A 23,792-nucleotide genomic window follows, 5' to 3' on the forward strand; every position below is an offset into this window, starting at 1 on the left:
CTCGAAATGACTTTGACGCATGCACGGTAGCTTCCACGACATAGGTAGGGTAAAGCAAGATGGCGGCGACGGGCATGCTCGTCGTACGTCACTGCGTTCTTTCCTTTCAAGAGAATCGCGGTTCTTTTGAAACGAAAGTCAGTACACTCGGGCGGCAAGGGTTTCTTGCCAAGAATCTCGTCAGGGAAAACGACGGGTTTTTCCTGACGAGATTTTCGGTCGTGTGTACGAGGCTTTAGTGCTTTCAACTTTTTATTTCCAGCATAGGTCAGCAGTAGTGGGGGGGGGGGGCACAGAACCCCAATGATGGGTGCTGGCGGGTAGGATGGGGATATAGACCGGCAAACATCCCTTCTCTGATTTCCCCCACCTAGTAAGTACACAGAAGTAACACCCAAGCTCTTAAAACGTAAAAAATTTTCAGCCTAATCCACCCCTACGTACACACACACAAACATAAACGCACCTGTCAGGGGTGCTTGTGTACAGAATAGTTGCTTGTAATATGCATGTTATATATATATGGTCACACACGCTGGAGTGACAACAAGAATTCTAGACCCATTATTCTTGTCATCGTCTCACGGGGCAATTTTAAGTCTTGACATGTTTGGTATCTATGTACTCGGCACAGCCTTAGCTTTTATATTTTATATTGCATTTGTGTTGCTATATTCGCTTAAGGACTGCCCGATGTTATATACTGTACTGCAGCAGAGCGGCCCTTAAGCGCAAAACCACGTAGGTGTATGTGATACGTATGTGATTTATGTATGTGATTTCTTCTTCCTGGTCTGGGGCACATGCGCGCGTGTGCCACCTGAGACCCATTCCTGCTGTGATTGGACACAGCGGGAGCCAATCAGCAGGCCTGGGAGACTCGATGTCTGGCGGGAACCCGGCAATCGTTCGTTGAGAAGCAGAACAGCAGTCTGCCTATGTCAGGGGTGTCCAAACTTTTTTCAAAGGGGGCCAGTTTTGATTAAGTGAACATGCACGAGGGCCGACCATTTTGCCTGAAATTTTTTGAACCATTAAAATTCGGTCTAAGTGTGTCCGTCCGAGCGCCAATACACTGCCCAACAAGAATTATCTTGCCTTTGTGGCTGTGTGTGGTGAAGAGATGAGCTTTGGCGTGTTATTTGGATATACCGTATTTATCAGTGTATAGCACGCACCTTCACTTTAACCACTTAAGACCCAGACCCTTAGGCAGCTAAAGGACCCAGCCAAGTTTTGCGATTCGGCACTGCGTCGCTTTAACAGACAATTGCGCGGTCGTGCGACGTGGCTCCCAAACAAAATTGGCGTCCTTTTTTCCCCACAAATAGAGCTTTCTTTTGGTGGTATTTGATCGCCTCTGCGGTTTTAATTTTTTGCGCTATAAACAAAAATAGAGCGTAAATTTTGAAAAAAATGCAATATTTTTTACTTTTTGCTATAATAAATATCCCCCAAAAATATGTAAAAAAAACATATTTTTTCCTCAGTTTAGGCCGATACGTATTCTTCTACCTATTTTTGGTAAAAAAAACCGCAATAAGCGTTTATCGGTTGGTTTGCGCAAAATTTATAGCGTTTACAAAATAGGGGATAGTTTTATTGCATTTTTATAAAAAAAAAATGTTTACTACTAATGGCGGCGATCAGCGATTTTTTTCGTGACTGCGACATTATGGCGGACACTTCGGACAATTTTGACACATTTTTGGGACCATTGTCATTTTCACAGCAAAAAATGCATTTAAATTGCATTGTTTATTGTGAAAATGACAATTGCAGTTTGGGAGTTAACCACAGGGGGCACTGAACGTGTTAGGCTTCACCTAGTGTGTGTTTACAACAGTAGGGGGGTGTGGCTGTAGGTCTGATGTCATCGATTGTGTCTCCCCTATAAAGGGGATAACACGATCGATGCGCCGCCACAGTGAAGCACGGGGAAGCCGTGTTTACATACGGCTCTCCCCGTTCTTCAGCTCCGGGGGGCGATCGCGACGGAGCGGCTATAAACGAATAGCCGCGCCGTCGTCCCGGATCGCTCCCCGCGGGAACCCGACCGCCGCATGTAGCGGGGGGGGGGGGTCCCGATCGGACCCCCCACCCGCGGAAAGGCAAGGACGTACCTGTACGCCCATTTGCCTGTACGTGCCATTCTGTGGACGTACATATACATGCGGCGGTCGGGAAGTGGTTAACCCTTCGTTTTCTCTAATCAGGCTTATCAACGCCTTATTATCTTTCTCCATTTTATTATTTTCCTGCTGTTTTTTTTTCCACTTCTATTTTATAAACTATTAATAATCAAAACTTTTTTTTTTTGTTTACTTTTTTGGTTCATTAATATTTTTACACCTTTATTATATACTTACATGTTTCACATTGAAAAAAAAGCACCAATTTTTTTTATTTAATCCGTAAATAACTTTTCAATGCTTGCTGACAGCTGAAGCGTAAAAAAAAAAGTTGCGGTAGGAATCTGTAATTGGTATCAGCGAGTACTAAAAAAAAAAAAAAAAAAATTATCGGTACTCGTACTCATTGTAAAAAAAAAATTGTATTGGTACATCCCTATTATTTTTTTATTATTATTAATGGCCCAGATTCAAGTAGCAATTGTGCCTGTGTAACCATAGGTTACACGGCGCAATTGCTTACTTGCCCCGGCGTTACGAATGCTCCTGATTCAGGAACATCGTAACGCCGACTGCAACCTAAAATCTGCGCGGCATAAGGCTCTTATGCCACACAGATTTTAGGCTGCATTCTTGCGATGACCGCTAGGGGGCGTTCCCATTGTGGTCAGCGTATAGTATGCAAATTGCATACTAACACCGATTCACAATGTTGCGCGTGCCCTGCGTACGCAATTTACGTTGTTTCCGTACGGCGTGTTTAGCGTAAGGCTGCCCCTTCTAATAGCAGGGGCAGCCAATGCTAAAGTATACCCGTCGTTCCCGCGTCGCGACGTTCGAATTTTACGTAATATGCATAAGTGATTCGTGAATGGCGCTGTACGCCATTCACGTTCACTTTGAAGCAAATGACGTCCTTGCGACGTCATTTGCCGCAATGCACGTCGGGAAAGTTTCCCGACGGAGCATTCGCTCTACGCTCGGCGCGGGAGCGCGCCTAATTTAAATGATTCCCGCCCCCTACGGGATCATTTACATTAGGCGCCCTTACGCAGGGCAAGTTTACACAGCGCACACGCAATTTACGGAGCTACTGCTCCGTGAATCGCGGGTAGCGCAGTAAATTTGCGGGGGCGCTGGGCAAAAACGCTGCCCTGCGCCTCCGTAAATAAGGGGCAAATCTACCTGAATCCGGGCCATTATTATTATTATTATTATTATTATTATAAGGAGAGTTGAACATGTCTGCGGAGGAGCTATGTGTGTGGATAATGGATGAGCAGGACAAACACGCATTTTTCTATGGTTTAGTGGGATAATTTTATTAGATATATAGCAAGGTGTTACTAAGTCTATATACTTTTTCCTGATTCTTACCAACACAATTTAGGCCTCCCTATACAGATTTACAAACACCAGCTCTCTTCAGAGACCCAAACCAATCCAAGGCACCCTGTACCCACCACCCAACACCTGAGATCTGCCATTCATCACTTCTTGGTCCAAACCCACAAAATGATTGAGTATTCCATCAGTCCTCACAGGACGGTGGCCTCATGCAGGTCTGTAGGCCTTATTGTCCAATTGTGTTTACACAAGAACAGTTTTCCATGTCATCCCCAGACTTCAGATGGCGGTGCGGAATTTCAGGTCTGTCCCTTTCATTCTCTTCTCATATTCCACGTCGAACATTTTATTCTGGGATTCGGTGAAATAATTCATCCAGTCTGCAACTTCACCTAATTAAAAACAGTCACAAATTAAAATCGACAAATGAAATGAAAAACATGCAAATCTTGTAACAAGAATTTTTTTTTTTTTTTTATGTTTCGTTAACGTTTTATCGATAAAAAATGAACATTATACAGTATAGAGAGCAACCATAAGGGTGTAAACATAGAACAATTAACCACTTAAGGACCGGACCAATATGCTGCTAAATGACCCAAGGGGTTTTTACAATTCGGCACTACGTCGCTTTAACTGACAATTGCGCGGTCGTGCGACGTGGCTCCCAAACAAAATTGGCGTCCTTTTTTCCCCACAAATAGAGCTTTCTTTTGGTGGTATTTGATCACCTCTGCGGTTTTTATTTTTTGCGCCATTAACAAAAGTAGAGCGACAATTTTGAAAAAAATGCAATATTTTTTACTTTTTGCTATAATAAATATCCCCCAAAAATATATATAAAAACATTTTTTTCCTCAGTTTAGGCCGATACGTATTCTTCTACCTATTTTTGGTAAAAAAAAATCGCAATAAGCGTTTATCGGTTGGTTTGCGCTAAATTTATAGCGTTTACAAAATAGGGGATAGTTTTATTGCATTTTTATAATTTTTTTTCTTTAACTACTTATGGCGGCGATCAGCGATTTTTTTCGTGACTGCGACATTATGGCGGACACTTCGGACAATTTTGACACATTTTTGGGACCATTGTCATTTTCACAGCAAAAAATGCATTTAAATTGCATTGTTTATTGTGAAAATGACAGTTGCAGTTTGGGAGTTAACCACAGGGGGCGCTGAAGGAGTTTCGTTTCACCTAGTGTGTGTTTACAACTGTAGGGGGGTGTGGCTGTAGGTGTGACGTCATCGATCGTGTCTCCCTATAAAAGGGATCACACGATCGATGCAGCCGCCACAGTGAAGAACGGGGAAGCTGTGTTTACACACGGCTCTCCCCGTTCTTCAGCTCCGTGGGACCGATCGCCGCACTCCAGCTTGGCGGGATGAGCTCCGGCGTGTTTGCACAGTCCACGTGCTGAGCCCGCCAGACAATCTGCCAGCGCTGCGCTAATCACAGGCAGGGAGACAGTGTCCTGATGCTCGGCTGCAGACATCGGGAAATGTCTCCCTGCCTGTGATTAGCGCAGCGCCGTGCCGACTGTCTGGCGGGCTCTGCACATGAACTGTGCGAACACGCCGGAGCTCATCCCTACCCAGTATATGCCCCCCTTTTTACTTTCTGCTATAAAACATATACAATAAAAAATAAAAAAATAAAAATCAAATTTCTTCATGAATTCAGGCCAATATGTATTCTGCTACCATGTTTTTTGGTAAAAAAAAATCCATGTTTTACCCCACCTAACCCCGCCCCTAATTCCGCCCCTAATTCCTCCCCTTAACACGCCTTCGTAAATTATCTCATGAAATGACACTTAAATGTTTTATGCAGAATTAAGGTACAAGAATAAATATTAACAACAACTTTATCAGTGCCCCTTAGCACAGCCTGACCTGTGCCCTCCATTGCAGCCACACCTGTGCTCACCATTGTAGCCACACTGTGCCCATTGCAGCCACACTGTGCCCACCATTGCAGCCACACTGTGCCCACCATTGCAGCCTCACTGTGCCCACCATTGCAGCCACACTGTGCCCACCATTGCAGCCACACTGTGCCCAACATTGCAGCCACACTGTGCCCACTATTGCAGCCACACTGCGCCCACCATTGCAGCCACACTGTGCCCACCATTGCAGCCTCACTGCGCTCCCAACATTGCAGCCACACTGTGCCCACCATTGCAGCCACACTGTGCCCACCATTGCAGCCACACTGTGCCCGCCATTGCAGCCACACTGTGCCCGCCATTGCAGCCACACCGTGCCCACCATTGCAGCCACACTGTGCTCATTGCAGCCACACTGTGCCCACCATTGCAGTCACACTTTGACCACCATTGCAGCCTCGCCTGGGCAGAGGAAGAGAGAGGGCAGCCGGATCACAACTGGAGGACGAGGAGAGCTGCGGGATCACAGAGAACGGATAGCCCGCTGTTACAGCTAACATTACAATTGCCTCCGCTCGCCGTCATACACAGCCCCGCCCTCCTCCTGACCCCACGCCTGTGATAGACAGAGCGTATCACAGCATTGGACTGGCGTTCTGTCTATCACCGGTGCAGGGTCGGGAGGAGGGTGGGGCTGTGTATGATGGAGGCGGAGGCAATTGTAATGTAAGCTGTAACAGCTCTGTGATCCTGATCTCCTCTTCCTCCATGCTCTCTTCCCTCAGGGTGATCTCTTGGAGAACGGCTCTCAATCAACCCGCCCACCAGCGGTGCTCCCCTCCCAGGCAGCCTAGCTCCTCGCCAGCCCTCATTTTCCACTCGCAAAATTTTGAGGGCTGCACTAGATCATTAATTGAGCCAGTGGAATGTGTGCTTGGCTGCTGCAGCACTACAGAGAGAGAGAGAGTAACCTGGCACAAATCAGCGGCCCTTGTGGGGGTAGCGCTACATATATATACAAATACTGGAGTGGCATTCTACCACATGCACCATTATCATAAACCAATTTAGAAAACCTCCTCACCTTTCCTCATGAAGGGCGAGAGGTTCTGGTCCAGCAGCATATTGGGAACGGTGGAATAATTTGCCATTGGGTTTTCCTTCATGGCTTTGAAACTGGTGTGGTGGCAAATTGTATCCAACACATCTTCTGAGAGGTTCTTCCCTAGGAACTCAGTCACCTTTCGAATCTCTCGTTTTGGGTCCTGTTCATAAAAGTTTTGGTAAGAAGCTTTCAGGGCAACCAGAATGAATATAACCAACATATGAGAAGCTGGAGCTCTTCATTACAAGGTCACTTATACAGTGGGGCAAAAAAGTATTTAGGGCCAGATCCACAACCAGCGGGCGCAACGTAACTTTTGTGATTTAAGTTACACCGCCGCAAATTGCCCAAGTTAGTTGCCCGATCCACAAAGCACTTACCTGGAAATTTGCGGCGGTGTATCCTAAATCAGTCCGGCGCAAGGCGGGCCAATTCAAATGGGGCGAGTCCCATTTAAATTAGGCGCGCTCCCACGCCGGACGTACTGCGCATGCTCCCGACGCTATTTTCCCGACGTGCTTTGCGTTACGTTACGTTGTGCCGAGTTTTGTGAATCGCGACGGGTAAAAAAGAGATGCGGCGGAAAAAAAAAAAAATTAAAAAAAATTTGACAGCGACGTGGGAAAGACGGGTATACTTTTACATGGTGTACTTACTTTACACTTTGTAAAAGTAGCCCTATCTTTGCGACGGCAAACTAACACTTACGGCGACTTAACGAAGGGAAAAAGCTTTGTGGATCTCCGTAAGTGCTAATTTGCATACCCGACGCTGGATTACGACGAGAAATGCCCCCAGCGGCGGCCGCGGTACTGCATCCTAAGATCCGACAGTGTAAGTCCATTACACCTGTCCAGGGCCGCCATCAGGAATTATGGGGCCCCTTACACAGCTTCAGGCATGGGCCCCCTGGAGAGGAGAACCGGGGGGGGGGGGGGGTGCTGCCGCCATAAATTGAGAAGCGGGCGGGGGGGGGCTGCCGCGGATTGAGAAGCGGGGGGGCCTTTACACAAAAACGAAGAAATAAAGAAAAAAATATATAAAAAAAGGGGGTTGCCATCTGGGGACCTCTGGGCCCTTTAATAATATATATATATATATATATATATATATATATATATATAAATGTATGTGTGTGTGTGTATATATATATATATATATATATATAGATATATATATATATATATATATATATATAAAGAAATTGCAAAAAAGGGGGGTTGCCATCCAGGACCTCTGGGGCCTTTAATAAAAATGAAAAAAAGAAACCTCTGGGCCCTTTAATAATAATAATAATAAAAAAATATATATATATATATATATATATAAAAAATTAAAAATAAACATTTATAAAAAAAGGGGGGTTGCCATCCAGGGCCCTGGGGACCTCAGGGCCCTTTAATAATAATAATAATAATAATAATAATATATATATATATATATATATATATATATAAAAACAAAAATAAAAAAATAAACATTTATTAAAAAAAAGGGGGGGTTTGCCACACATGGGGCCCTGGGGACCTCTGAGCCCTTTAATAATATATATATATATATATAAAAATATATATAAAGACAAAAAAATATATATATAAAAAAAATATATATAAAAAATATATATTTTTTTATAAAAAAGGGGGGGGGTTGCCATCCGGGGCCCTGGGGACCTCTGGGCCCTTTACTACTACTAATAATAATAATAATAATAATAATAATATTATATATATATGGGGACCTCCGGACCTCTAAAAAAAAAAATGGCTCTTTATTAAAAAATAAAATAAAAATATATATATAAAATATTTTTTTTTATAAAAAAAAAATAAAAAAAGGGGGGTTGCCATCCGGGGCCTCCGGCCCCCTGGGGACCTCCGGACCTCTAAAAAAAAAAATTTACCCTAAAAAAAAAAAAAATGTTTTTTTTTTTTTTTTTTTTTAAAGGGGGTTGCCATCCGGGCCCCTGGGGACCTCCGGGCCCCTTACAGGTGTAATGCCTGTACCCCCCTGATGGCGGCCCTGCACCTGTCGGATCTTAGGACTAGCTATGCGTAACTGATTCTATGAATCAGCCGCATAGTTAGAAACAGGGATACGCCGTCGTATCCCTTTTGTGGATCTGGCCCTTAGTCCCCACCAATTGTGCAAGTTCTCCCACTTAAAAAGATGAGAGGCCTGTAATTGTCATCATAGGTAAACCTCAACTATGAGAGACAAAATGTGGAAACCAATCACATTGTCTGATTTGGAAAGAATTTGGCCCAGATTCACAGAGTGTGGGTGCACATTACACCGCCGTAACGCATACGCTGTATGCCGCGCCGACGCAGTGCGGAGAGGCAAGCACTGCATTCAGCAAGCTATTGGACACTGACTGGTGTGGCGTGATCATAGATACTGGAGGGGGGGGGGGGTTGATATACAAAAACTGGAGAGTACAATATCGGGTGCAGTCCTGAATAGAGACCAATCAGCTTCCAGGTTTTTTTGTGGTTGCGGTGATCAGGAAAACTGTGACTGGTGTGGCAGAGATCAGGGACACTGACTGGTGTGGTGGTGATCGGGGATAGTGACTGGTTTGGCAGTAATCAGGGACACTGTGACTGGTGTGGTGGTAATCAGGGACACAGTGACTGGTGTGGCGGTGATCAGGGACACTGTGACTGGTGTGGCGGTGATCTGGGATAGTGACTGGTGTGGTGGTGATCAGGGACACTGTAACTGATGTGGTGGTGATCAGGGACACTGTGACTGGTGTGGCGGTGATCTGGGACACTGACTGGTGTTGCGGTGATCAGGGACACTGACTGGTGTGGTGGTAATCAGGGACACTGGGACTGGTGTGGTGGTAATCAGGGACACACTGACTGGTGTGGTGGTAATCAGGGACACTGGGACTGGTGTGGTGGTAATCAGGGACACACTGACTGGTGTGGTGGTAATCAGGGACACTGGGACTGGTGTGGTGGTGATCAGGGACACTGTGACTGGTGTGGCGGTGATCAGGGACACTGACTGGTGTGCAGGGCTGGACTGGGACAAAAATTTGGCCCTGGACTTCACCCAGACTGGCCCACTTTGACAGGTCTCTCCCACAGCAGCCGGACAACTCCCGCACCCCCCCGGCCACCCAAGCCCCCTCTCCCCCTTCACTAGCCACTAGCCGTTTTAATTTATTAGAGTAAAACGGCTGGTATTGGTACTCTTATAGACAGTACCAGTGGGGAAGATAGACAATTTTTCACCCGGGGCAAAGAATCAGTTTGGTGCCCCCCCATGGGACAAGATTAGGCAGAAGTGAGAAACTCCCAGGCCATAGCTGTTGAGTCAGCTTTCTGTCCCCTCCCCCATTCTCCTCTGTCGTCCCCCCTGCTCCTCTGGTCCTCCCCCTGCTTCTTTGTCCCCCTCCCCCCAGTTGAGCGCTGTGGGCAGGGAGATGAGGCGAGCGCTGCGGGAAGGGAGAGACAGAGGAGCGAGGGGGGCGGCGGTCCGCTGTCACTGAAGCCGGCCCACTGAGCCATCGGCCCACCGGGAAACTCCCTGTAGTCCCAATGGCCAGTCCATCCCTGCTGGTGTGGGGTGATCAGGGACACTGGGACTGGTATGGCGGTGATCAGGGACACAGGGACTGGTGTGGGTTGATATAAAAAAACTGGAGAGTACAAAGTCGGGTGCAGCTCTGCATAGAGACCAATCAGCTTCCAGTTTTTTTTTTCAAAGCTTAAAGGGGAGTTCCAGTCTCTCCCTCACCTCCTTCATATCTTCATAGAACACATAGAGGATGTCGTGCTTGTCTTTGGCGTTCCACCAGCCAATCACGTGATCAAACCAGTTTCCCCAGGCAACTAGAAAAGAAGGGAACACGACGAGTCAACAAAAGCCGAAACTCTCTCACCGTATCGGAGACCTCTAAGTGCACTTTATTCACCGAACAGGTTTTTCAGGCATGCAAACTCTCCAATGACATAACACTTTGTCCCCATTCATGTCATTATTTTAAGCTTCATAAATAAAAGATTTTCTAGCGACGACGCGCTTTTCTCTGCAATACATTTTGTGGTCGGACAAAAATTGTGAAGAATGAACTGAACTTTAGACCTAAAAATATCATCTAAATAAAAGAGCCATTTGTATTCTTCCTTAACCCCTAGGTTCACATGATCTATGCGACTGCAGTTGATGCGTTTTCCAGCGCGCTTTGCATTTTTTATGCCACGTTTTTGATGAAGTTTTCATGTGTTTTGCATTATTCTTCTCTTTAAAGTGGAGGTCCACCCTAAAAAAAAAACTAATTGAGAAAAAGGCTACAAAAATCTGCTAGGCAGATCTGTCTAACCTGCCACTTCCTATTCCACGGTAGTCTTCATTCTTCTCCTCCTCGCGTTGTCTTCTGGGACATTTGGGCGCTATGTCTTCTGGGACCGTTGTGTGTCCCAGAAGACAGCTGGCCATTCACAAAGCGGCCATTCAGAATGCCTACCACCTGGCATCAAGTACAGAGGCGGCTCTAGGCTTTGTGAGGCCTTAGGCAAAACTTGACATGGGGCCCCACTCACACCCATGATGGGAAAAACAATTCAAGGACAAGAGCCTCTTCCAAACAACCCTGACCGGTGGTTGTGGGGGTCTGTGGGAGGGGGGCTTATCGGAATCTGGAAGCCCCCTTTAACATGGTGGCCCCAAGATCCTGCTCTTTAATAACTAAGCGGCGGGGCCACCTGGTGAACCTGCCTCCTTGTGGCATCATTGCCTGAGGGCATGCTGGGTCATTAACGTCACAAGGGGTGGTGTCACCGATATTCACTTGTTGTTAGGGACGCTGTCGGCCCCGCTCCTGAGTCAGGGCTCTTAACGCTGCCTGAGCACAGCAGCGTTAAGGTCCCCTGTCCCTCAAAACTGTGATAATGTATTGGGTAAGTTAGGCAACCGTGAGGCCCCTGTGAGTGCGAGGCCTTAGGCGACCACCTAATTTGCCTAATTTCCCTGTCTAAATAAAAAGTCCATTCCTCTCTCCTTGCTTATCATATGTTATGTTATGTTTATCATAATATGAGGTGATCCACAGTATAAAAAGTGAGAAATCCACCCCTCCCCCACATAACACATCCTGGTAATATACAATGAACTGTGAATCACCTCATATTATGATAAACATAACATATGATAAACATGTCCAAGCTAGATATATAGATAACCTGTCACTCAAAGCAAGGAGAGAGGAATGGACTTTGTATTTAGACAGGTTTTATCTGGAAGTCTGTTAATTTTCACTAAAGAATAAAAGAGGATTGCTCAGAGCTGGATTAACTCTGTGTGGCAAGACTGGGCACAGATGATAGGAAATATTATACTCTACATTGTGACATCAAAAAAAAAAAAAAAAAATGGGGTTTATATCAACTTTAAGCTTTCACTTACTTTCACCCGTTAGAAACTTTTCCACGTACTGATCCCAGGTCCCAGGGTCAGGCTGAGATTTATTCATCAGATCAAAGAAATAATATGACACCGCGTTGTCCTTTGCGTTCCGAGCAACGTAAATTGTCTGCAAACAGTAAGGCACACCATCAAATCTTTGCACATGCTCAAAGGTATTCCTAAAGTGTCAGTGTTCTGGGAGTCTCCCATGTAATGTACTGTTCTAGGTGACCAAGTTATGCTGGTAAGTCAAAAACTCTCCAGCGATAAGAGTGAGGTCCGATGAACCCCAAACCGTGTGAGGAAAATACAAAAGTCCATAACAAGGCAGTCAGAATAAAATCTCCTGCCTGTGCTAGCCAGCCATGGAGGCGACATATTTGATAACAAGCAGTCCAATTATAAGAAATGCAAAGGCATCATAAACCCTTAATAGCCAAAATAGTAAAAAGACTTCCGATGAGGCCCTGTCATAAATGCTCATGCTGTAAATTGTCTGCAAACAGTAGTGTAACGGTCAGGGGTTAACGTCGTTTACGATCTTCCATTCCACCAACCCAAGACAGCTTATCGGACAATCCAGCAGACAGGACTCATTCCATTCCCCAGAAGGACGAGACACACAGCTCTGTTTCTGGTTCCAAACGAATGAATGCTTTAATTGTAACTCAGCCTTGTTATATACAGTTACAAGCATGCTACAGTAATCACATGGACAATGAAACTCTCCACCCAAAACATCACACAATGGGTGCTTAACGAGTTCCCCCTCAATCCACATCCCAGACAGACATTCGAATGGCACCGAATCTAGAGGAGTTAATTACTACAGCTGACAAGTCACATTCCACATCTGTTATCAATGGTATTTTCACACAAAACAGTGTCATTAGCATACACAATGAAATATCTTAGGAGCAGACCTAATTAGCACAATGGACAACAGAATGGTAAGAAGTCAGCACCCCCGCCTTCTCACTTTAATGTAAGGCCTTCTACACACAACCAGACATGTCCGGTGAAAACGGTCCGCGGACCGTTTTCATCAGACATGTCTGCTGGGAGATTTTGGTCTGATGTGTGTACACACCATCAGACCAAATTTCCCGCGGACAGAAAACGCGGTGACGTGGCGGCGACGTGGTGGCGACGATGACGCGGCGATGTGCGCGAACCAGGAAGTTCAATGCTTCCACGTATGCGTCGAATCACTTCGACGCATGCAGGGGATTTCGGTCCAAAGGTTAGGTGTACTAACCATCGGACATGTCCGACGGACAGGTTTCCACCGGACAAGTTTCTTAGCATGCTAAGAAACTTTTGTCCGCTGGAAACCTGTCCGCTCGGCCGGAAAACTGTCCGCTAGGCCCTACACACGGTCGGACATGTCCGGGGAAACTGGTCCGCGGACCAGTTTCAGCAGACATGTTCGGTCGTGTGTACGAGGCCTAAGATGTCAGTTCTAATATTTAATGTGACATGTCATTTTGCTTAGGGCCCCAGGGAGGTCAGGATCGGCACTGCATGTGGAACTTGCTTTTTTATTATAGCAGACAACCAGTCAAGTTCTGGTAAATACTGAACCAAAAAAACCTTTTTCCACAGAACACATTTTGTTTTTTTGTGGGGTTTCCTACTGTGTTATATTTTGTGGTATGTTCATACATCACACTATTTATCTGATTCTTATTCTTACTTTACACTTATGCTCCCAAAAAGATTCCGGCACCAGCTCGAAGGGCAGATGGGTTTTTACCAGCCTCGGGGATGGAGTATTATTCAAGATGGCTACGCCTGAAGAGAAGAGTGAAGTCGTCAGTGCCAAGTCTATTGTTTAATGACTCAAACACTGTGATAGGGAAACCACACTCACCGGAAGGAACGGGTGGCGGAGAGCAGATCTCCAGAAATGGAGAACGTACATGGGTGGGCGCACGCTTGATCTTCTCTAATTCACCATTGTTCATTATGGAGTCCACAATCTCTTGCATCCATGTAGTGCCTGGAGAGACCTCACAGGAAAAGACAAAAATTATAAGGAGAAAAAAATTTATAATGGTAAACTTAAAGGCCAACTCTATTCAAAACTTTTTTTCTTTTGTCTTATATACAGTAGGGAAGGCTTAGAACTTCAGTTGAGTTTCGGAGTCTAAACCTTATATTATCTTGCACATTTTACTTAAACCTACACTTGATGCCTTGGTCTTGCCCTGATTTTTGCAGTTGACTTTAGCCTACTTTATCTGCTCTGACTTTAGCCTGTTTCCTTCCCTACCCATGCCCTGATGAATTAAGCCTAAATTGGATGACCTGACCTTGTTCTGTATCCTGAACTTAACTTAAGCCTTCGCCTTGACCTTGGACTGCGTCCTGCAATGGAGGCGAGTCTACACTGGCTGCCTTGACCTTGTCCTACTTCCTGCACTTGCCATGACCCCAAATTACCTACCCTGATCGTGGCCTACTTCCTGCACTTGACTAGAGCCTATCCTGCCTGCCTAGACTTAGGCTTACTTCTTTCACTTGCCTTTACCCTACATTGCCTGCCCTGACCTTGCTTTGCTTTTTGCACTTGACATGAACTTAACCTTATCATATCTCTCACATTTGACTTTAACCTACAGTTGATATCCTGGCCTTGTCCTGCTTTTTGCAGTTGACTTAAGCCTACATTAGCTGCTCTGATTTGAGCCCTCCCCATTCCCTTCTCCCTGTATTTGAATTAAGCCTATACTGGATGCCCTGATCTTGTTGTGCACCCTGAACTTAACTTTAACCTTCTTCCTGACATTGGACTACTTCTTGCAATGGACTTGAGTCCACATTGCCTACCTTGACCTTATCCTACTTCCTTCACTTGCCTTGACCCCACACTACCTGCCCTGACCTTGGCCTGCTTTCTGCACTTGACTTGAGCCTACATTGCCTGCACTAGATTCCCGAAACTTGTCCTGCATCCTGACCTTAATGTTAACCTTCTCCCTGACTTTGAACTTCCTCTTGTAGTGGACCTGAGTCTACATTGCCTGTCTTGACCTAGGCCTAGATCCTTCACTTGACTTGAGCCTATATTGCCTGCCTTGACCTTGTCCTACTCCCTTCACTTACCTGGACCCTACATTGCCTGTCCTGACCATAACCTGCTTCCCGCACTTGACATGAGCTTATATTGCCTGCCTTAACCCAGGCCCACTTCCTGCACTTGACTTGAGCCTACATTACCTGTCCTGACCTTGTCCTACTCCCTTCTCCTGCCTTGACCCTACATTAAGGTGACCAGATTTTTTAAAAGAAATCCGGGGACATTTTTTTTTCTATTGACAAATGGTAAACTATTTTATACACATTTTCCTCAAATTATATATGCAGTCAGTGGTGAAGCTTGGATTGTCAGCACCCGGGACAAGGCAAGAAATTTGCGCCCACTAACCCGCAGACTTTTAGCACTCCCCGAGTCCCTTCCACTAGTACAGTAGAATTGACCAACCTGATTCCTACACTGACCTACCTGATCACTGCACTAACCTACCTGATTCCTATATTGACCTACCTGATTCCTACACTAATCTACCTGATTCCTACACTAACCTACCTGATTCCTACACTGACCACTACAAACCGGGAAAGTTTAGTCAGCCTACTGGGGGAAGGCATTCTGCACATGGCCTGGGGCACAGTAATAATTTTGCACCCCTCCTTAATGTTACAACTGGGGGGCAAGAGTACCGGCTACCCCCCCCCCTCCCCATGCCATTCCAATCTGGGGACAAACCGGGAATGTCTGGTCACCCTACCCTACGTTGCCTGCCCTGATCTTGGCCTGTTTCCTTTGCTTGGCTTGAGCTTAATCTTGGCCATGTGCAGGGATGGACTGGCCATTGGGACTACAGGGAGTTTCCCGGTGGGCCGATGGCTCAGTGGGCCGGCTTCAGTGACAGCGGACCACCGCCCTCCCCCCCCCTCCGCTCCTCTGTCTCTCCCTTCCCGCAGCGCTCACCTCCTCTCCCTCCCCGCAGCACTCACCTGGGGGGAACAGAGAAGTAGGGGGAGGACCAGAGGAGCAGGGGGGACGACAGAGGAGCATGGGGGAGGGGACAGACAGCTGACTCAACAGCTATGGCCTGGGAGTTTCTCACTTCTGCCTATTCTTGTCTGATTAGGGGGGGCACCAAACTGATTCTTTGCCCCAGGTGAAATAATGTCTAGCTTCCCCACTGGTACTGCCTATAAGTACCAGTACCAGCCGTTCTACTCTAATAAACTAGAATGGCTAGTGGCTAGTGAAGGGGGAGAGGGGGCTTGGGTGGCCGGGGGGGGGGGGGCAGGAGTTGTCCGGCCGCTGTGGGAGAGACCTGTCAAAGTGGGCCAGTCTGGATGAAGTCTAGGGCCAAATTTGTGTCCCAGTCCAGCCCTGGCCATGTGAAAGGACTGTGATAATAAAATTCTGCTCTTGAATAAATTATTCGAAGGAGGTCAGGTGGGAAAGGACCACCCACAGAGCGAATTTCGGCTGGTTCATCAAGAACTGGCTGAAATTTGCTCTGTGCATGGCCTGCTCAATACTTTTTTCTAATTTAGAGAAAGTATGGTGACAACAAGGGTAACAAAGATAATTCATGCAATCAATCAGCATAGACTCAACCTCTCTTACCTGCCTTGGGATAAGTCGCTATGAGCACATCGTCTGGTCTGGCTAGGAATTTTTCAACGCCCTCCCATTGCTCCGCAATAGGTTTCATCAGCGGCACTCCATTAACTAAGCACAGCGGGAACCTGTAGAATACGCCTTCCGGGACATTGTCGAGCATGTCGGCATAATCCTCCGGAGTTAACTATAGAAGGAACATCAGAAAAAATGGACGTTCTCACTTATTTTAACCTTCCTTACTTGTTGAATATTGTTTTTTAAATATACATATAAAAAAATAAAGAGAGCATACATAAAAAGTCTAAAATATTCTGAAAAAAGTTGTATTTTTTGTGTACAATAGAAAAACGTAAAAGAGATTACAGTAAAACCTTGGTCTGAGAGTAACTTGGTTTGAGAGCGTTTTGCAAGACATTACTTTATCCACATCCTTGCAACATTACATACACATATGCCTAACCTTTTTTTTTTTCTGCGGCTTTAATTACCTTGAACCAGCTGTCTGAATTAGGACTTCCGGGTTTTCCTCCGGGAGTAGGCGTGTACTTTGCTTTCCCTGGCGGCGCTATGTATGCTGGGAGGTCTCCGCAAGTGTCACGCTTCCTAGGAGACAAAGCGCAGCGCCGTCCAGCGAGACACAGCTACCCGGAAGTCCGTGCTTGTGGGCTTCAGTATGCCTACGGGATCATTTAAATTGCGCGCGCTTACGCCGGGCATTTTGCCGGAGCGCCTACGCAATTTACGGAGCTACTGCTCCGTGAATCGCGGGTAGCGCAGAAAATTTGCGGTGGCGCAGGGCAAAAACGTTGCCCTGCGCCTACGTAAAAAAAGCACAAGGCTACCTGAATCTGGGCCACTGTTTACTGTGAAAATGACAAAGGCAGTGAAGGGGTTAACCACTAGGGGGCGCTGTAGGGGTTAAGTGTGACCTCATGTGTGTTTCTAACTGTAGGGGGGCGGGGCTGGACGTGTGACGTCAGTGATCGTTGTTCCCTATATCAGGGATCAGTGACACTGCCACAGAGAAGAACGGGAAAGGTTTGTTTACACTCACCTCTCCCCGTTCTTCAGCTCCGGTGACCCGATCACGGGAAACCCGCGGCGATCGGATCAGCGAATCACGGAGCTTCGGGAACGGGTCGCGAGCACGGCGGCGGCGCACGCGAGACCCACGGCTGGGCTCTTAAAGGGGACGTATATATACTCCCATGTGCCCAGCCGTGCCATTCTGCCGACGTATATCGTCGTGCGGCGGTCTTTAAGTGGTTAATAAATACATTCCTATGTGTTACATTTTGATGTAGTGTAGTAACTCTTTACATTTATCCTGATTGTTTTCTCTTCTGGTGGATCCAACAGTTACATATTTTGCTTGAAAAAAAATGATACCTGTCCATCAAGATCAAAAACCAACAAAATAAAAACCGGCATCTACAGAATCCTGACCTGCAGGTGATCCAGAGGAAGGCCCAGAACCCTAATAAATGTGGCTCCAGTTAACAGGGAAAATTCCTTCCGGATCCCCAAAGGCGATCCCACACTCCTGGATCAACAATCTGTGCGGCTCTCCAGCTGCTGTTTTCCTGTTTCTGCTCTTGTCTGGAATCTCTGATGGCTTCAGGCAATGTATGAACAACGGGAGAGTTGGCAGTGTGTCAGTGTACACTGCAACTTGTCAGCTATGACTTCTAGAGCAGAGCCTGGCCTTATACCAGACACATATCACTCTGATTATTGCCGGTCTGTGAAAGGCGTCCACACTGTACACTGCATTTTCTAACTGCCCTATCAGCACTGTCACACTGCATCTTATAACTACCCTTCCAGCACACACACAGCACAATGGGCACAGCTTCACAATGCACAGAGTGCAGGAGCCAGGAGTGTGTAACACACAGAGTTCAGGGTTCAGGTGGGCATAATGGACAGAAGTCAGGAGTGTGTAACACATAGAGTGCTGGGGTTAGGTGGGCATAATGCAAAAAACACAGAAGTCAGGAGCATGTAATGCACAGATCACAGGGGCCAGGAGTGTGCAACACACAGAGTGCAGGGTTCAGGTGGGCATAATGGACAGAAGTCAGAGTGCACAATGCACAGAGAACAGGAGTCAGGGGTGTGTAACACGCAGAGTTCTGGGGTTAGGTGGGCATAATGCAAAGAGCACAGGAGTCAGGAGTGTGTAACACAGAAAGCACAGGGATCAGCCGTGCATAATGCACAGAGCGCAGGAGTCAGGAGTTTGTAATACACAAAGCACAGGGGTCAGCCGTGCAGAATGCAGGAGTCAGGAGTGAGTAACACACAAAGCACAGGGATCAGCCATGCATAATGCAAAGAGTGCAGGAGTCAGGAGTGTGTAACACACAAAGCACAGGGATCAGCCATGCATAATGCAAAGAGTGCAGGAGTCAGGAGTGTGTAACACACAAAGCACAGGGATCAGCCATGCATAATGCAAAGAGTGCAGGAGTCAGGAGTTTGTAATACACAAAGCACAGGGGTCAGCCGTGAATAATGCACAGAATGCAGGAGTCAGGAGTGAGTAACACATGAAGCACAGGGGCCAGCAGTGATTAATGCACAAAGTGTAGGAGTCAGGAGTATATAACACACAAAGCACAGGGGTTAGCAGTGCATCATGCAAAGAGTCAGGAGTGAATAGCACATGAAGCACAGAGGTCAGCAATGCATATTGCACAGAGTGCAAGAGTCAGGAGTGAGTACCACACAGCGTGCTGGGGTTAGGTGGGCATAATGCACAGAGCGCAGAAGTCAGGAGTGTGTAATGCACAGCGCTAAGAAGTAAGAAAAGCATAGTGACAGAGTGCAGAAGTCAAGAGTGTGCAACACACAAAGCACAGGGGCCAGCCGTGCATAATGCACAATGCACAGAGTGCAGGAGTCAGGAGTGAGTAACACACGAAGCACAGGGGCCAGCAGTGATTAATGCTCAGAGTGTAGGAGTCAGGAGTGTATAACACACAAAGCACAGGAATCAACAGTGTGTAATGCACAGAGTGCAGGGGTCAGGAGTCTATAACACAGCACAGGGGTCAGCAGTGGGTTATGCAAAGAGCATAGGAGTCAGGAGTGAATAGCACATGAAGCACAGAGGTCAGAAATGTGTAATGTACAGAGTGCAAGAGTCAGAAGTAACACATGAAGCACAGGGGCTAGCAGTGCGTAATGCATAGAGTGCAGGAGTCAGGAGTGAGTAACACAATTGAAGCACAGGGGCCAGCAGAGCGTGATGCACAGAGTGCAGGGGTCAGGAATAAGTAACACACAGAGTGCAGGGGTTAGGTAGGCAAAATGCACAGAGTGCAGAAGGCAGGAGTGTGTAATGCACAGAGCTAAGGAGTGCATAGTGACCAGGAGTGTGTAACACACAAAGCACAGGGGTCAGCCGTGCATAATGTAAAGAGCACAGGAGTCAGGAGTGAGTAAAACAGGAAGCGCAGGGGTCAGCCGTGCATAATGCAGGAGTGAGGAGGGAGTAACATAGGAAGCAGTCTCCAAGCAGTGACTCCAAGCACTGTCACACTGAAATTTCAGCACTTTCACACTCGTCTTATAACTGCTTTTCAAAACTGCACCCCCACCCTGCATGTTATATTTGTATCCTCAGCCAGGGCTTCACTGAGGGGTAGGCAGAAGAGGCAGTTGTCTTGGGCTCTTCATCAGGAGGGGGGGCACAAAATGTCAGGACCTGCAGCCTATTCTGCTCAGGTAGTTCGCAGCTCATTTCGAGGGAGGTGCACTTTGAGCCTTTTGCCTTGGTCCCGGCACTGGGTGAGTACAAACACATTTATCGTGCCTGCGATTAAGTGAAACTTTGCACCACCCGTCCTTATCTCACCCTGCACCCTCACCTCCCCGAGTCCCAAGCTGATCCCTTGCATTACTCACATCAGGTTTCTGCATTGTGCGTCCTTCCTCTCTCTCCAGCCTCAGCTCCGGCTCTGCAGACTGGAGAAGCGTCCAAATAAAATATAAATAGGGTGTGCGACGTCACAGAGGGGGGGGGGGGTTCCCCCGGGAGAGTGAATGTGAGGGCAGAGCTCAGCAGAGAGCGCACAGCATACTCATGTGCCCGCGTTCTTATTAATAATAAACAGTCCAATCCCGGGGGGGAAATGAACGCAGCAAAAATAATAAACCTTTCCGCTTCCCCATATCAGTCCATCGCATAGGAGCCAACGCAAAACAAAAAAAAAATGAAACCAACACGTGCGTTCCCTGGACGGCGTCCTAATCCCTAGACCAGGGTTTGACAAATTTGCTTGGAATCTAGGAGCCAGCTAAAAAAGTTAGGAGCCAGAAAACGCGCCCCGTCCCGACGAGCTTGCGCGCAGAAGCGAACACATACGTGAGCAGCGCCCGCATATGTAAACGGTGTTCAAACCACACGCGATTGGTAGAGCGAGAGCAATAATTCTAGCCCTAGACCTCCTCTGTAACTCAAAACGTACACACCACCGGATCTATCCGCTGGAACTGATCTGCGGATAAATCCCAGCGGATAGATCCGGTCGTGTGTACGAGGCCTAAGATACGACTGACGTAAGTCTCTTACGCCGTCGTATCTTGGGTGCATATTTACGCTGGCCGCTAGGTGGCGCTTCTGTTGATTTCCACGTTGAATATGCAAATGAGCTAGATACGCCGATTCACGAACGTACTTGCGCCCGGCGTATTAAAATACGCCATTTACGTTAACGTCTAAGCAAATGACGTCGGAGCGACGTCAGTTAGCGCAATGCACGTCGGGTAAGTTACCCGACGGAGCATGCGCAGTACGTCCGGCGCGGGAGCGCGCCTAATTTAAATGGGAATCGCCCATTTGTATTAGGAACGCCTTGCGCCGGACGGAGTTAAGTTACACCGCCGCAAATTGCCAGGTAGGTGCTTTGTGGATCGGCACCTAACTTGGGAGGTTTGCGGCGGTGTAACTTAACCCTCAATGTCTTGTCATTCTTATGATTCCGGTGTTTACTGAAATAGATCAAGGTTGAGAATTCCCTGAGGTAAAAGTGCAAATTCCTCCTTTATATGGCTACTAGGGGGATAGGTAACAGCTGCAAACATCATCATTTCCTAACTGATAACCTGTCACCTACATGACAGGCGCATCAACAAATTCTTAATTCTACTTCAAGCTGCCATTTAGGTATACATTTCTGTGCATAATGATGTTGGTCCACCTTGGACCAGTCTAAGTCCACCTTGGACCAGTCTAAGTCCACCTTGGACCAGTCTAAGTCCACCTAGGACCAGTCTAAGTCCAAGGTGGACCAGACCTTTGTGCGGGCGTAGCGTATCCTAGATACGCTACGCCGCCGTAACTTAGAGAGGCGAGTACCATATTCACAAAGAACTTGCTCCCTAAGTTACGGCGGCGTAGCATAAATGGGCCGGCGTAAGCCCGCCTAATTCAAACTAGGCTGGTAGGGGGCGTGTTGTATGGAAATGAATCGTGACCCCACGTAAATGACGCACCTTACGAACGGCGCATGCGTGCGCATGCTCAGTATCACGTCGAATTTTCTCCCTAACTTACGCCGGCTCAATGTTTAGTCGACGTGAACGTAACCTACGCCCATGCCCATTCACGGACGACTTACGCAAACGACGTAAAATACGACGCTGTTCCGACGTTCATACCTAACATGACTTACCCCTGCTTCATGAGGGGTAAAGTTACGCCGGTCGGACGCCTTACGTAAACAGCGTATTTTAATACGCCGGGCGCAAGTACGTTTGTGAATCGGCGTATCTAGCTCATTTGCATATTCAACGTGGAAATCAACGGAAGCGCCACCTAGCGGCCAGCGTAAATATGCACCCAAGATACGACGGCGTAAGAGACTTACGTCAGTCGTATCTTAGGCCTCGTACACACGACCGGATCTATCCGCTGGGATTTATCCGCAGATCAGTTCCAGCGGATAGATCCGGTGGTGTGTACGTCCGAGCGGACATTTATCGGCGGAAAAAATTCCAGCCGACGGATTTCCAGCGGATAAAAATTTCTTAGCATGCTAAGAAATCTATCCGCTGGAATCCAGTCCAGCGGATTGATCCGGTCGTCTGTACAGACTCACCGGATCAATCCGTCCGCTCCTCTCCCTCGCATGCGTCGTAATGATTCGACGCATGCGTGGAAGTCTTTATCTTCCAGCGTCGCCGCGTAATCATCGCGGCGACGGCGCGACACGTCACCGTGGATGGATTCCGCGCGGATTGCGATCTGATGGTTAGTACAACCATCAGATCAAAATCCGCCAGAGGATTTATCTGCTGGAACGGTCCGGAGGACAGTTTCCAGCGGATAATCCTCTCGTGTGTACGGGGCCCTAGACAAATTCTGGCGTATCTGATTCTTTGAATCAGGCACCGAGATACGACGCCTCACATTCAGACTTACGACGGCGTATCTGGAGATACGCCGTCGTAAGTCCTTTGTGAATCTGGGCCATAGTTTGCATAGTTCTCATATTTAAGAGGACCTGTCATGCTTTTTTTCTATTACAAGAGATGTTTACATTCCTTGTAATAGGAATACAAGTGATCCAAATTTTATTTTATTTTTTAAAGGAAAGTGTTTTTTAAAAAGCCCCGTCCCGACAAGATTTTGCGCACAGAAGCGAACGCATACGTGAGCAGCGCCCGCATATGAAAACGGTGTCCAAACCACACATGTGAGGTATCGCCGTGATCGTTAGAGCGAGAGCAATAATTCTAGCCCTAGACCTCCTCTGTAACTCTAAACATGCAACCTGTAGATATTTTTAAATGTCGCCTATGGAGATTTTTAAGGGTAAAAGTTTGTCGCCATTCCGCGAGCGGGCGCAATTTTGAAGCGTGACATGTTGGGTATTAATTTACTCAGCGTAACATTCTCTTTCGCAATATAAAAACAAAATTGGGCTAACTTTACTGTGGTCTTATTTTTTTTTATTTAAAAAAGTGTATTTTTTTTTTTAAAGTGCGCATGTAAGACCGCTGCTCAAATACGGTGTGACTTAAAGTATTGCAACGACCGCCATTTTATTCTCTAGGGTGTTGAAAAAAAATATATATATATATATATATAGATACAGATATATATATATATCTCTCTCTCTATATATATATATATATATATATATATATATATATATATATATATATATATATATATATATATATATATAGATATATATCTATCCATAATATATCTATAAATATATATATATATATATATA

General features: G+C 46.6%; 1 protein-coding gene across 1 annotated transcript; it reads right to left on the bottom strand.

Moving 5' to 3' along the window:
• Positions 1-3,433: 3,433 nt before the first annotated feature.
• Positions 3,434-20,549, bottom strand: LOC120943088 (sulfotransferase family cytosolic 1B member 1-like). The gene is made up of 8 exons (XM_040356190.1): positions 20,455-20,549; positions 16,546-16,726; positions 13,768-13,896; positions 13,591-13,688; positions 11,895-12,021; positions 10,227-10,321; positions 6,456-6,636; positions 3,434-3,871 (listed from the first exon to the last, which is right to left on the bottom strand). Exons 1-8 carry the CDS (start codon positions 20,467-20,469, stop codon positions 3,759-3,761), a joined length of 939 nt encoding a protein of 312 aa, XP_040212124.1. The 5' UTR covers positions 20,470-20,549; the 3' UTR covers positions 3,434-3,758.
• Between the last annotated feature and the right edge of the window lie 3,243 nt (positions 20,550-23,792).

Source organism: Rana temporaria, chromosome 6, assembly GCF_905171775.1.
Source record: "Rana temporaria chromosome 6, aRanTem1.1, whole genome shotgun sequence".
Lineage (NCBI taxonomy): Eukaryota > Metazoa > Chordata > Amphibia > Anura > Ranidae > Rana > Rana temporaria.

Excerpts from the sequence above, each read along its gene's own strand:
- LOC120943088 (XM_040356190.1), bottom strand. Across the intron at positions 12,022-13,590 it reads TTTGGGAGCATAAGTGTAAA|ACAATTTACGTTGCTCGGAA; the intron begins GTAAGAATAAGA and ends TACTGTTTGCAG. Across the intron at positions 10,322-11,894 it reads AAAGTTTCTAACGGGTGAAA|TTGCCTGGGGAAACTGGTTT; the intron begins GTAAGTGAAAGC and ends CTTCTTTTCTAG.